The sequence below is a fragment of the Syngnathoides biaculeatus genome, chromosome 13 (assembly GCF_019802595.1).
Source record: "Syngnathoides biaculeatus isolate LvHL_M chromosome 13, ASM1980259v1, whole genome shotgun sequence".
In the NCBI taxonomy this organism is placed as follows: domain Eukaryota; kingdom Metazoa; phylum Chordata; class Actinopteri; order Syngnathiformes; family Syngnathidae; genus Syngnathoides; species Syngnathoides biaculeatus.
In genome coordinates, this window is record NC_084652.1 from 19,606,119 (window position 1) to 19,622,337 (window position 16,219).

The window sequence follows — 16,219 nt, forward strand, 5'->3', positions numbered from 1 at the left end:
TGGTCGTTTGCTCCGCTGCCTCAGCCACACAGCAATAAATGTCTACAGGCCATGTCAGAGAGTAAGGAGTGGTTGTCTGTGACGAAAGCCTTATGCACATTCACGCATGAACACACATGAACGCACACACACTGTGTGGCACAAATAAACCAGACATTTCTAATTTATTCCTTATTTATAGGTTCTTCTCATTTCTTTTGTGAATTCATCTATTCTTCTCTTTAATCATGACCATGCCTGTGCCCCGTTCATTTAATTCATTTCTAAAAATGCTGTACATATTGCAACAAATTTGATTTTGATAGAGGACATAAACAAGGGCAAAGTATAAGGGGAAGTTAATTGGAGAATTAGCACAGCCTGGCCTCTGTGGTGCAATTGCTCCTTGACTTCAGTAATGTCTCCTAATGGACTGAGGGAAATATGTAGTGGGTGGGCTCAAGCTAGTGGTTGTTGTACTACAAACCCAATTCCTCTGATGTTGTGATGGTAAACGTAAATAAAAACACAATACAATGATTTGCAAATCATTTTCAACCCATATTTATTTGAATAAACTACAAAGACAAGATATTTAATGTTCAAACTGACAAGACTCGATTGGGTTTCATGATTGGGTATCAAAGGAGCTTCCCTGAATTGCTCAGTCATACGCAAGCAAAGATGGGCAAGGATTACCTCTTTGTGAACAAGTGAGAAAATAGTCATTATCTATAATTTCATAATAGCAAAAGGTTCAGGGAATCTGTAGATTTCACTGCATCCAAGCTGCAAGGCCAGAAAACAACAGTGAATGCCTGTGACCTTCAGTCCCTCAAGCAGCACAGCATCAAAAACTGACATAAGTGTGTAAAGGATATCACCACATGGGCTCAGGAACACTTCGGAAAACTAATGGCAGTAAATACAGTTTAAAGTGGAAGAGTATTCTGTTGTGTGACGAGTTCACATTTCAAATTTTTGGAGGAAATGTCCTTCAGGCCAAAGAGGAAAAGACCCATCTGGACTGTTATGGATGCAAAGTTCAAATGCCACCATCTTTGAGGGTATGGAGCAGTGTTAGTGCCAATAGTATGAGTGAGTTAAACATCTGTGAAGGCACCATTAATGCTGAAAGGTACATCCAGGTTTTGGTGAAACATACGCTTCCATCCAGGCAACGTCTTTTTCATAGACATCCCTGCTTATTTCAGGAAAACAATGCCAAACCACATTCTGCACATGTTATAAAAGCGTGGCTTTGTAGTAAAAGGATGCAGGCACTCTCCCATTGAAAATGTGAAGCCTAAAATATGAAATGAGATCCCAGACCGTTGAACAGCTGAAGCTGTACATTATAAAAGAATGGGAAAAATTCCCCCTACCAAGCACAAACACAATATCCCAACTTCATTGGAATTGGGTTTGTAATTGAGGTACCTTTTACAAAATGAAAATCCACAAAGGCTGAGAGGAACGTGATAGCACACATTTCTAAAGTATTTGGGGTTGCTATGACTTGAGGCATCAAAATCTCGCCAACCATCCCAATGTTGTGCAGTTAAGACTTATTCTGAAAATTAGCATTTCGTTCAGGTGTAAATAGATAAAAATGCTCCTTTTTCCAACACATTAGCAACATGAGTCACGACAGTGCTAATCGTTATTGATGCATTGATAATTTATAAAAATATAAATTCTGCTTGAAATTCTTCACTAATGAACAAAATGGTAAAACATGGTTCTTTCTAAAAAAAAAAGTGAGAGAGTCCGGATTGTAGCTATATATATAATATATACTTTATATTATTATATATTTTTTAAGTATAAAGTGTTGCAAAAAGATTTGAAAAATACTTATCTTGGTTTGATGTTTTATCACAAAGACTTAGCATTTGAACATGGTTGTGTAGGTTTCTTGTTTCCACTTCATGCCAATCAGTTTAAATATTAACACATATCAGCATCATCCTTATCCAGGAGCTTCCCATTTGAGGTGCCTCCCATCAGATCAGCTGTGAGCTATGTAGGTTTATGATTTATGCACCTACGGAATCTCGCCACATACCTGAGGGACAAGCAAGCTGTGCATGTGTCAGTTTGCGGTTATTATTTCCATATGCTCGCACTTAAAACGACTGGCTAATCCTCGGTCACACGCCAGCAGCGAGCCCAGGATTATCTGTGTTTGTTTTCTCACGGGGAGAGATTGTGTTAATATCCTTAGAGGAAGAAAGTGATGGAGGGAAACAAGAGACCAAGTGATGTCTTGGTCAGAAGTTGAAAAATGGGAGGCTTGCTAAATTTGAGGCTAAAATAAGAGATACACAAGACAAGAAACCATGAGAGAGTAAGAGAGAAGACAGCAAAGGGAGAACAAAGTCAAAAGGGAGATTAAGAAGAAGCTTTGTTCCCTCAACTCTTGGAGTTATTCTGGTTGGCAGAAATGTCCAAAGCGCTTGTCATCAGACAAATGTGATGTACGATTTTGATTTAGAATCTACAGGAAAAAAAAAAAAACCTCCAAGGACAGTAGGACATACACAGAAGAAATAAAGTTGTCTGTGGGGCAGCACAAGGAGGCACGTCTTCTTGTGTTTAAATGATAATTGACGTTTTAGTACATCATCAATGCAGTACAGAGGCTAGAAAACCACCCTGTAATATCATGACGAGCCCAGCAAGTCTTGTGCATCAACTGTAGAACATGTGAGCTAAGCACAGACACAAATACACAGTGTAAAATATCGATGTTTGCCTCTGGGTCATCTTATTTGAGGAGGTGTGCATCATGTTTCATTGCCACAGTAGGTAGAAAAGCTAATTAATTTGTCCAAATTGTGAGAGCCATTGAAAAGGAAATGACATAGTTGATCAAGCTCGACATTACAGAATGCTAATTGTATTTAAAAAAAATTACAGTACCGTTAATTACAGTACAACATATCAGTCCAAAGGATACCAAATTTGAGAGCAATTATTTGCTAAGACTCCCTACACTCATCTCTTGCATGCATAAATGCATGCATTTATAGGGTTTATCTCTGGAGATTTACATGGCCATGCTAAACCCTTTTCCTTCTTGCCTCTGTGGAGTTTTGGAGATTTGCTTTGGGATTTTTTAAAAGAATTATAAGGATTTATAAGAAATTCCAAATCAATTTGTTTGCATCTCTCTTAAACAAAGTGTATCACTATTCGGTTTGCCTGTGTTATGCCATTGTTTATTAGCAAAGATTATTGAGCCTTTCCTAGGAGAAGCCATAAAAGCCCAAGCAATGCTATAACCCTACCGAGTTGTACAGATGAGCTTTTATCTTTGGATTCACCACAAAACCCTTTCTGATTTTCATCACTGTACTTTGGGGCCAAATTCCAGGCTGGCCTTTCTATTCTTGTGATTTACTGTACACCTTTTGGTGTATTCTGTATACTTTTTGTGATGGAATATTTTGCGATACTTTCCCCCTTGCCCTTTGGAGGTTGTATGCAGAATAATGTTCTTGATGTCCCCTTTTAATTATGATGTTTGGTGGTTTTGGTGTGCAGTGTTCTCTAGCATCTATCAGAGAGATGGTTCTGTCCAGGAAATAGATGAGTCTAGGACTTTCGATACCCAATCTTTTTTTTTAACTGCTGCCTTCATGAATGAAGTGGCTGATGTTTTCTCTCTGTCAACGCGACTATCCCTTACAGAATGATTTTTCCTTCTTTGTAGCAGCACCAAACCAGACTGATGGATGACTATAGAACCAATTTAGTTTCTCGTTCGTGGAATAGAGCCAACAGCCAAGGATGTGTTTACTTAGTACCCACAAATCACAGACTCAACTGGGTATTTGTGAGGAGGACGCTCATGATCTTCATGAGAGATTTTATTCCCAAAGAAATCAAAGGTCTCCACTGTTAACAGAAGGCAGTTGGAATCTCCACAGATTTGAGGGTGTTCAGTTTCAGCATTGATTTCGCCCCCATTTTGAAGCAAACTTGTCACTTTCTTAGATGACACAGATGACTGCTGTTCAGGAGCTTGCTAGACAGGTGGAGTGGTTTGTGTAGAGCAGAGGTGCTCAATGCGTTGATCGCGATTGACTGGCAGTTTTGGTCAATCACGTGATGGTGTGCCCAAAAAAAAAAAAAAGACGTCAGGCGTAAGCCTATCATCCATCTTGTCACTTAATTTAGGTGTGGCAGATACATCGGTCGCACGCACATAAAGGCGCATTCTCGCAAGGTGGTCTCCTATTCATGGTCTCTCTTTTGCTTTCTCTTTCTCTCTTTTTTTTTTTTTTTTTTTTTACCAAACATCGCACATCCAGAGATGCAGCCATCAGGACAAGTTATGTCATTTCTCCAAAAGTTGGTCGAAAAAGTAAGGCGTTTTTTGTCGGAAAGTTTTTTAAGGAGTGTTTATTGGACTCTGTTGTGCTGATATGGACAGAGGAAAGGGATCATTTGTATAGATGGCATTCTCCAGACAGACTGTAACAAGGCGGGTTGAGGACATTGCTGGAAACTTGGAGCTTCAGCAGAAGAACAAATCGGCTGTAAATTTTCTCTGGCTTTGGATGAGAACTCCGATGTACATGACACTGCCATGCCTCATCTTCTTATGAGGAATCACTGAAGACTTTCAAATCACAGAGGAACTAGCAGCCATGCAATCAATGAAAGGGACCACCACTGAGAGTTAGTCTTTCACAGAGGTAGCTGCATGTTTTGACAAGTTAGGACTGAAATGTGACAAGGTGGCAGGTTTGACAACAAACAGTTATCCAAATTTGACTGGGATAAATACTGGACATTTGAAGAGATTGCAGGATGAGGTGACTGAAATTAACCCTGTGCAGAAATTGATATATTGTATTATTCATCAGGAAGTGTTGTGTAAGTCAGTGTTAAAAATTAACCATGTTGATGGTGCTGTAAACTAAAATACTTAAAGCCCAAGTTTCATCCCTATAAACATTCTAAAATAGATATTGTAATGAAAAATACATATAACATTATTCACTTCAATGTCCATACGAAAAAATAAATGTGAGCGGAGAGCGCGTCATGCATGCGGAAAGTTGCAGAAGTGTCCTTCTACGATATCCAAGTGGTCGCCATATTGGCTGGATCCTCTGTAAGTGACGTCACCCGGACATTCGCTAATGAAAACAGGCGGTGCACCCTAACTATAGGAGACGAACACGTACCTTCTGACACGGAACCTCTTTTCGATAAGGACAACACCACACAACCGAGTGAAGTTACCGGGGCAATATTACACTATTGTTTCGAGCTTTCAGAGCAATATTACATTGTTTTGAGCCATATTCAGATGATATGCGATTACGGCCAAACTGCATCCCCGTCTGATCCACTTCCGCGGCGGAGATGAGCCATCGCAGCTCATTGTAGCCGGCCGGTGCGGCTTTTGACGGAGCTGAGCCATACTGCTTTAGAGGGGTGTTCATAGACGGCGCAGTACGATGAACAACACAGTCAGTTGGGGCGCTTTGCTGCGCGCATGCAGCTGAGTGACGCGTTCTCGGCTGGGTTCTTCAGAGGCTGTGACAGCCGAACGCGGCGCCTCAGCCGGTGTGGCTGATTTTCGGCGGCGTTTTGGCATATAATGGAGCCAAGGCGTGCTGCTTTGAGAGGGTTGTTCACAGCCCTCGCAGTACACGATGAACACTATCGAGCCGGAATGCGCGCACGAGGCTGAGTGAGACATTGTTGGCTGGGTGCTTCAGATTCGCCGCCGTCCGCGCAGCAGCCCGAGCACATCAACATATTTCATACGCAGATCTTTTGTTATGTTATGAGAGACCGATTACGTGGTCCGCCCCAAACTATTATTTTTTTTAGTAGTTGAATACACACCTACCTGTGATTTGGAACCCATGAAGCTCTCGTCCTCTGAACCGGTGCAATCCATTTGTCACAATGAACTGGGTCTCTTTGAAACTTATGAAGGGTACATGGAAACTCCACACAGGTGGGTCTAGAATTTGAACCCCGATTCTCAGAACTGTGAGGCCAATGTTCTACAGCTGTATCACCATGCCGGCAATTAAAAATATCAAATTTAATGCATTTTACAATTGAACAAATTTGAGAATTACGTTTACTTATCAATGGTGTAGATCCCGGAAAAATTTCTGGTTTCTCTTGTGGCCCCTTCCAAACATTTAAATTTAAAAAGATGGGCTCATATGAAGTAAACATTTTTTTTTTTTTTTTAATATGGGGCTTTAGCTGGTAATATTGATGAGTCCCTATTATAGTTATTTTAGTAGGGTTAGAGTTAGGACAGAAACATGTTCTGCCATTTTATTTATTTATTTCAATCATTCCCTTCAAAAGGTTAAACTATACATTCAGGCCCCAAGACTTAGTGAATTTCAAGTATTTATTTGTTTATTTCTACATAATTTGGGCTTCCAGCTCATGAAACCCACAAAACCAGAGATTCAATAATTTTGAATATTTTGAAGAAATCATCCCAAATTTTGCATTTTTTTGTGTGATAAACTTAGTGTCACACCCTCATAATCTTCTAGACTGAAAGCACCGTTAAGGTTTCCCCTGGTGTCATTAAATTGCTTCATTTTGTTTCAGTTGTCTCACTTGGGTTCAATATGAGGAAGACTGCAGATGAAATCTGGTCACAATGACCATCTTTGATACCCTCCATAGGATGGGTAAACCACAAATGTAAATGGGTGAAGAAGCTGACTGTTCACAGTGTCATGTCTAAGCATATTCATGGAAAGTCTAGTTGAAGGACAAAATGATACGATGCACCAGAAAAAGAGATCACTGTGGGCTTCAGCGAATTGTTAAACAGAAAAGTTTCAAGAATCTAGCAGAGATGCAGAAAGAGTGAAATGAGGCAGGTGTCACAGCTTCAAAGACCACCACATCCAGACGCATCCGGGAGATGGGCTACAACTGTCGGGTTCCTCGAATCAAGCCCTTCTGAACCTGAGTCAACATAAGAAGTGTCTCAAATGCACCAAGGAGAAGAAGGACTGGACAGTTAGCCAGTGGTCCAAGGTCCTCTTTTCCAATGAAAGTATGCTTTTAATTCAGGAATCAAGGTCCAAGGGTTTGGAAAAAGACAGATAAAGAACAGAACCCAACCTGCTTGAGGTCCAGTGTGAAATATACACAGTCATGATTTGGGGTGCAGTGGCCAGTGCAGGTGTTGGTAAAGTCTGCCTTCTTAAGCTTGAAGTCACTGCACCAGTCTACCAGAATACGTTAGAGAACTTCCTTATTCCTTCTGCTGAGGATCTGCATGGAGATGCAGATTTCATCTTCCAGCAGGACCTCCATATCGCCGGGAGGATCAAAACCATTTTCCTAACACTTGTCCAGCATTAAGGTCATGGGTACCTGTAGCCTTTCGCAGCTGACTTTTTGTCACCCTGGACTGGTCGCCAGTCAGTCACAGAGTTTATCTGAAGTCTACTAACTGTGAAGAAAACCACAATACCATATACAGGGAGTCTGCGGTCTACGACTAAGGTCTGTTCCCGCAGTAGCGACTTTACTCAAATTTCGAGTTAGCGGTTGCTCGCGATAAATTCCTCCTCGGCGTCCTCTCCTTTCTGCTTTTTCAAAGTTAGGAAAATACACCATGCCTCTTCCCTTAATGAATATGAGGCTGATATTAAGTCTGTGTTGATTCGGATCCTCAATCAATAATATAAGTAATCTTTCCATCTTGGGAACGATTGAAGAACGTTGCGTTGTTGTTTTTTTTCTTCACAAAAAAATTTGCTTCATGATCATTGTATCCCTCATAGGGACGAAACTCTTCATGTACGCTAAAATACGAGCTTTGTCATTAATAATAATCGCCACGGTCATCTGAGTGAAGCCCAAGCCTTTATGGCCATCATGCTCATCGGTGTTAACCCTTTCTCCGTTTTTATTTTATTTTATTTTCAATGATGTTAAGCTTCGGTTCCACAGTAAAAAAAAAAAAAAAAATAGCTTAACCTAACCCTAAACAACCCATAATGTGTAAAAAGGTGGGCAAAAAGGGCAAATAAACTCCCAGCGCACAAACACAGATAAGCCATATGCATGAGCTAAGCAGAAACACAATGGTGCTGGGGCCGTAATGGCGGACAAGACTCGGGTGTCGTAAAGTCGAAACGTCTTAGGTCCAGACCGTCTTAAACCGAGAACTCCCTGTAATACATTTAATAATAGCGAGAAGGCCATTAGTGTAAATCATTTTTTTTAAATACCCACATAAAGAAGGAGCATAGAATTAGAACATAATAGAAAGAAGAAAATGTGTGTGTGTGTGTGTGTGTCTGTGTTTTGAATGAATAAATTAATATTGTGTGCGTTCCAAATAACAATAATTAATTTTCCCTTAGCTATTTTGAAAACAACCCAAGCACCATTCTACTGTACATTTCTCTGCACTGAACAGGCTGTATTATGGATTTTATTCATCTTTTCTCAATGACCAATTAAATAGACGTTAAATAATGTCAGCCTGGCAATAAAACACTTGTACTTTATCTTCACATTTCCAAAATAAAATGTAAGCTTTTACTCAGCTACAATTCTCTTTACTGTCCTCTACGGTGGCCTGTAAGTGCAAAACAATATAACAAATTGTGAAATATTTGTTACAAACACTTTAACATTTCAGGAAGGTAATTAACAACAGGGAAAACACTTTTGCTAAAGAAGAAACAAATTACAAAATATGAAACACCTGGAAAGGGAACATTCCATCCCATTTCACAGACATTCTAAGAAATCCCACACCTTTTCTCAGCAGGACCCACCCCACTTCAACAGGTTTGGCTCCCGCCCCCCCAACTGGAACAAGATGTCCATCCCAAATAGCGATTACTGTATGTACAGTATATTGTAGTATGGATGCCCTTAATAGCGAGTTTGTATAGGTGTTTGATGCTGGTTATAGAGTACAATATATGACACTTAATAAAATGTCTTGAACCATAAAAAAATAGATTAGGATTTAATGAAACAGGTTGTTGAAGAGAGGGGATTTGATATGAAGCTGTTGACTATTCATTTTGAATGTACCAGGCGAGGAATCTACTTGGCATACGTTCCGGTTGGAACTATCCTTTTTATCGACAGGCACATTATCCATCCTTCCATTTTCATAGCTGCTTATTCTCACAAGTGTCATGGGGAGTGCTATTTTTATGGCTTGAACTGAGGTGATGCAGAAGCCTGGCTCGCAAACCTAGAAATCTATTTTCGCTGCTTCTGTGCATTTTGATCAAATGTAAATTGGGACATGAAGATCCCATGCAACGCAGATCATAATTTTGAATTGTGTCAAAACCAGTGGCTGAACAATCTGCCGCTGAAGGAAACCACCCACCTGAACTACGAGGCAGCGTGCATGCTTTGGCAACTGTATCCCTTAGAGAGCGGTTGTGAGAAGCTTTTGGTGGAGGAGCTCTCCAGAGAAATCACACTCATGCCTCATTGGTGCTTAAAACAGAAATAAGCTAATTCATAGATCCAAACTCAACACCTGCCACAAAAATGTGTGGCAGTGCATCGACTTCCAAGATTGTTGCTGAATTCTGGACCCAAATTTTACATTTTCAATAATGATAATAGTAAAATAATACAAAAACTATTTTGAAATATTGCAGTTTTTTCCCCCAAACCCTTGTTAATAGTAAATTGAATAATAGTTGAAGACTAAAACTATTATCCTTGACTTCTGATTTCAAAACTATGTTTGCCTGAGTTTGTTCTACAATAATATGATAAATTAAACATTTATATGATTTCCCTGTCATAATGCTCTCTGAGGAAAATTGTAACCACATACATCCCGGCCCGTAACAAAAGTTTGACACCACAATTGATACACATAATCTAGAACATGAATTCAATCATAAGCACAGTGTTCTGATAACATTACTTTTATTGGATTTATTTCATATTAGACTTTTTCCAAAAATAAAGCTCTTCTTAAACGTGAGAGTCCTTTTCAAATTGATTGCATGTTTGATCTTTTACACTGCTTTCAAAGACGTTCACTGATCTTAAGAAAATCACATTCTATGAGTGAGGGTGTGTGTCAGAGACATGACATGTGGGAGGCTTATTATGGTGCGCTGGATGAAAAAGGGAAGGCGATGGTGATGAGTATATACTCACGGTGCAAGTGATACCTTTCTTCCTCAGACTGATTTCCTCATGAGAATCATGTTCACACAACTTTTTCCTTCACAACACACACACACACACATACTTACATCCCCACTGGCTCTTTGTCTTTGCCTCTTTCACCATACAGTTGTCTTTTTTTTCTTTATGTTTGTTTTTTTTTGTTTTGTTTGGGTATGCTCACAATTACGTTGCTCTCTCTCTTCCAATGCATGTCAATTTCTTGCTAAAAGTACTGGCTTCCTTTGAAGCACTTTGCCGAGGTTTAGAACTCACAGAGAAGGGGGATGTGGGGGAATAGAAAATGAGACATCAGAAATAAGGAGAGCAGGAAATAGTATATCAATATTCCCGCTGAAGCCTGAATCCTCACAATGATTTTTTTTTTTTTTTACTAGAATCTGACAGCAGATACTCTGCAAAGCCAGAGATCCTATTTATCTGCTGCCCAGCATGGTTTTTCTGTGCCACTCATAAAGAAATGATACATGCTTGCAGACATACTTTAACAACACACTCCTACTGACAGAAGATCTAAAGCCACGTACACGAACCACTCTGAGCAGGTCATAAACAAACCTTCACTCATTATTGTTTCTTCACACAAAATATCCACGTATGTATGTGCCTGTTTGTCCACTCTTTGGAACAAGTTGCTCTTCAAATATGATCAGAGCTTGCAGATCATTGCTGTACATATATCATATGGTCACCTTAGACAAATAAGTCTCATCAAATGTTTGTAACATGAAACCATGATGTGAGCTGCAGAACGTTTAAGAATGTTTGTGGAACGTTTTACTAAGGTTCGCCGAGCATTGCACGCATTTGGCTATTGTTAGTCAATCGTAACTCCACCTTTACTTGGTTGTTACTTAATCGTTTGCTTTGCAGTGAACGACTCACTGACGACCTGTCAACGACCACTGAACAATCCAGTAGCACACACAGCGTGTAACTAAAGTCAAACGAATGTCCTTTGGCGTCCATTGAGCGTCATTCGTGGGTTTCCCGAACATCCATACATATGGACATATAAACCGACGCTTTGCATTCTTACTTGCAGCGCTAGTTGCTGAAGTCCGCACCCCACCTTTTTTTTGATGCTGACTGTTCAAACTCACGAGAACAACTGAAGTGAGTATGAAATTTCCAACGTTTTTGTTGCCGTTCCACTGTAAAAATTACACACCACCAAAACGCTGTTCTGTCGTTATTCGCCCATTGAGTCACACGGTCAACATGCTCATCTAACGTTGACAAATCGCTCGTCGCGCATCAGTGACACATTAGCACACGCTAATGGTTTTTATAGGTATCTTATTTGGTCGCTGTTACACGCTTCTTGTGCGTTAGACAAACGTTAAGTCATGCGTTAGACACACGTTAATCCAACTCCAGATGTGTCATCCGTGTTTGAGAACGATGAACTATGAGTTGGCATGGGTATGTTTTTCCTTCAAGTGTGACTATATTTTTATATTCTTCTCTTCTATCTTTCTGCTTTTGATATGCAAACAGACACAAATTTAGAGACTGAAAATAGCCTGTAATGGCAGGAAAAAAACTCCTTTGCATATTGCGGCTCTAAAAAGGAGTACCATTACAGAATCCATGCAACTAAGTATCTAAAGCTTAAGTGGTTCCACGCTATGCGTTTTTTGTTACTAAAAGTACAGTCATTCTCTCCCCAGGCTGTAGACTATGAAAGCCGCAGTTCCTACTCTTTCTCAGTGGAGGTTCTCAACCCTACCGTCGACCCTCGCTTCCTGCGTCGAGGATCTATTAAAGACCGAGCTTCAATCAGAGTAGCAGTCCTGGATGCAGACGAACCTCCAAGGTTCTCCAGGGCACGATACCACATGGATGTTTCAGAAAACTGCCCCCCAGCCTGCACCGTGGGCCGAGTCAGCGCTGTCGACCCAGATACTGGTCTCACTAATAACATCAGGTCAATTTGAATTTCCTTTTCTTCCACTGTATTTCCATTATTGTATCTAAACTTAATGTCAACTCTCTATTACTTTGTTCACTGTGTCATCTGTTGTGTTTATTGCACTGTTCAAAGTGCTAACCTTGTATAAAACTCCTAGCTAGAATATTATTTCATCATAAAATAACAGCACTACTGTGCTTTTTTTTTTTTAATCTCTCAGAGGGGGAAAAAAAATAACACTAGTAATTATTCTCAGACACATTTGTAAATCAGGGATATTCAGATCTTTGGATTGGAACAGTTACTGCTAAACAAATTATTTAAACTCATCAAAAGCCCATTCAGTGTTCCCCTGAGCAAGGAACCAACCACGGACTCTTGTGCAGATCCAACGCTTCTTTGTTGTACAAGGTTATTCCAATGGTTTTGAGGAGGTTAAGGTGGTAATTTGTCTGCAATGAAACTAAATGATGTCCCAATTAGCATAGGAAAAAGTGGTAATAGTGAGTGTATGGGGAGAAATAATAGTTGATGTATCAAAAGAGATATTCAAATGATCTGTAGCACTTCAAAAGAGTCTCTATCAGCTTTGATAATCTCCTATATTAATTCTTTGGCCATATGACGAAAGAGTTTCTCTTATCGCTCTCTCGCACGCCGGTGCCCCGTTTTCATCTTCCGCTCCCCACGTTGCATTTTCCTCTTCCCTTTAGCGTCACAATTTTATTGTATTCTCTAATCCCCCTTTCAGTTCTACCTCACTTTAACTCTCCTCTCTCAAAACAGCTACTTTTCTCACTTGCTTTTCCCCAGGTTCTCCATTGATCCTCAGTCAGACCCAGAGGCTCTGTTTCGCATCACCCCAGACTCTGGCCTCATCACTACAGCCGTGGAACTAGACCGGGAACGTGAGCACTGGCACAACATTACTGTCATTGCCACCCAGAGAGGTTAGAAGTCATTCTTTGCATATCACTTGAGACAGGTTCATTTTCTTTTTACCCTGCACGTACTGTGACGAATCCAGCTTTTGACCTCTGCTAACCCCTTTACCTAATTGTCGATGTGTTTTTAGGTTTAAGCAAGTTGTAAACTCCTAATTATCTGGTCATTAAAAGGCACAGCTATATCCCTTGTGTAATGCAGTTTAATAAGCTGCTTAGTATTTGCGTCATCAAAAAAAAAAATGGAAGACTCTAGGGTGGTAGAAATACTTACATTCCAAAGGAACAATATATGCTGCACGTTTGGAGTTATTTGAGGCTGTAGTAGGAATCAAATAGTAAAAAAAAAAAAAAAAAAAAAAAAAGGAAAAGCAAGAAAACAAGGAAACATTAAATCTCAGGGGAGTTTCAGCATCTCCTCTAAAGTGAATAACCTTACGTTAGCCAATCCTACCACTAACAGTTTAGCAAAGGGTTAATCTGTAGGGGCAGTTTGGTACCCTATGGTACATATTTGCATCAGAAAAAATATATAGCAGCATAATACTAGTTGCTAAAAGAAACTACACATTTAAAGATGGGAGATTAATGAGTCCAAATAAGCTGTAACATGATTTAAAACATGGCGACTAAAAAATTTATGATGTAGCAAAATTTGAAACACACACACAGGAAGCTGGTTACGATCTTTTGAGTGACTTGATTTGGTCAAACTGGTTAAGTGATTTCTTGACTGAACAGGACAGGTAGTTATCGGGTATTTTGACAATTCAAAATTTTCACACACCCTAACCTTTCACCTTGTGCGCTTCCAGTTGAGACATTTTCTACATTATACATAAGGTAAAGGACTTATTGCTGGATTGCGACCATTTATACCTTTCTGGAAAGAAAATGTCAGGGTATGTTTAAAAAGTAAAGTGTCAGTTGTATAGTAAAACAGTGTCTCTGAAGATATATATCATCTCTCTGACAAGCCATTGTAAAACTAAAAGTGCAATGATGATTTTATATATATTTTTTTGGCTTCTAGGGGTGTACAAAAGGAAAACATTCCCAGACAGTCTGTTGGTTGAGGAAATGTTATTTATTTAGTTTTAAACTCCCCATGTTTATGAAATCTTTTTTTTCTTTTTCTTCCAATCGGCTTGTGTGGCATTTGGAATTGTTTGCTGAAGAATATTCTTCATTTGATTGAGAGAAATTTGGCATAAAACAGCTCTCAGTTGTGGTATTTCTCGATAGACTACATACACACAGCTCTCGTGTTGGCTTACCTGATATACACACACACGGTGGGATGGATAGATAGATAGATAGATAGATAGATAGATAGATAGATAGATAGATAGATAGATAGATAGATAGATAGATAGATAGATAGATAGATAGATAGATAGATAGATAGATAGATAGATAGATAGATAGATAGATAGATAGATAGATAGATAGATAGATAGATAGATAGATAGATAGATAGATAGATAGATCTCTCACTGGGAAGATAGCAGGGATAGGCTCGACCAGTGTGAGGATAAACAGCTCAGAAAGTGGATGGATGAATATATTTTACAAAAATTCCCCGCATGCGAAGGTCTTACTTTTTTTCTCTCCCTCTCTCTCTCTCTCTCTCTCTCTCTCCCTCTCTCTCTCTCTCTCTCTCTCTCTCTCTCTCTCCTCTCCCTCTCTCTCATATACTGTATATATTGCTGTCACCCTTGTGAGGATAACCAGCTAAAAAATGGATGAATGGACATGTATATATATATATATATATATATATATATATGGCAGCACAGTGGAGCAGCTGTAGAGCATTGGTCTCACTGTTCTCGGGACCAGGGTCCAAATCCCGGCCCCGCCTATATTGACTTTGCATGTTAGGTGCGTGGGTTTTTTCTGGGCACTCCGGTTTCCTCCCACATCCCAAAAACATTAATTGGACACACTAAATTGCCTCTAGGTGTGATTGTAAGTTTGTTTCGATGTGCCCAGTGATTGACTGCCAACCAGTCCAGGGTGTACCCCGCCTCCTGCCCGATTGCAACTGGGATTGGGTCCAGCACACCCATGACCCTTGTTAGGAAATATATAAAATTGTGACTTGTAGTTACATTTCCATCACCAACTCTTTACTTGCGATATGAAAAGAGACATATGGCAAATTAAGTTGACAAGCATACCTTCCTCTTCCATCAGGTTTGTGGGATTCACCCTTTCCATCAATAATAACTACCTGGACCGAATTCTCCCAACAAGATCTTCCATATACCTGGCATGCCTTTATTCCCATATTGCTGTCAGACATGGAAATCTAGCAGTGAACAAAATACTGTTGAAATAAACGGAGATTTGTCTGAGCGTTGACATCCTCTTTCACCCTAAATAAAGTTAATCTTTGCTCTAAACGTACACAGGGGTTGATGTGGGAGCAGCATCGTGTTGACAGAGGAGCACAGTAAGTGTCTGTCTGCAATAACGAGCCCCATCTAATAAACAAACTGTTGGAGGCAGTGTTGATATTGTGCACAGCAGGTTTCATGATGGCCACAGGCTGACAGTTCACCCATATGGCATTACAATAATACAGTAAGGACCTATTTTCAGGAATGGGAAAGATTGAGAATGTGTTTGTGTGTGTGTTGGTACATATTGTATTTTTCCATGTTTGTGTGGCTACAGTATGTGCTGGTCAGTCAGAATTGTTTCTACACCCATCACAATTGGAAGCTAAAATGCAGCAGTGAATGTTCAACTCAGAATGGGACCCCACACATTTCAAGCGTGGCTGTGAGATTTCGTTCAAGTGTGTCAATCCAAGTGAATGCGCTATAGAATACCCTCTGCTCATCCATTTGAACTACACTCTTTTGTAACTCCATGCCGAGTGACTGTTCTCTGCATTAGTGCTCTCTCGCTCACTCTCTCGTTCTCTCTCTCATTCTCTATCGCTCTTTCTTGCTCTCTCTCTGTCTTTCTCTCTCTCTCGCTCTCTCTCACACATGCACACACACACACACACACACACACCTACAGTATGTGCACACAAACGTACACTCGCACACAGTTCAGGCTGTTGTTTCCTCAGAATGGAACCATTTTATTTGGGTCGTATGCAGTGGAAACGTCAGATATTTTCAGCTGAAGACGTGGGGGCTGTACCACCAGCCAATTCAGA

General features: G+C 40.0%; 1 protein-coding gene across 1 annotated transcript in view; it reads left to right on the forward strand.

Moving 5' to 3' along the window:
* Nucleotides 1–16,219, forward strand: part of LOC133511045 (cadherin-24) — a 160,931-nt gene that overhangs the window by 123,409 nt on the left and 21,303 nt on the right. Inside the window, exons 6-7 of the mRNA XM_061839632.1 lie at nucleotides 11,856–12,112; nucleotides 12,911–13,047. Of these exons, the coding sequence (XP_061695616.1) occupies nucleotides 11,856–12,112; nucleotides 12,911–13,047 (394 nt within the window). The remainder of the gene's footprint in view (nucleotides 1–11,855; nucleotides 12,113–12,910; nucleotides 13,048–16,219) is intronic.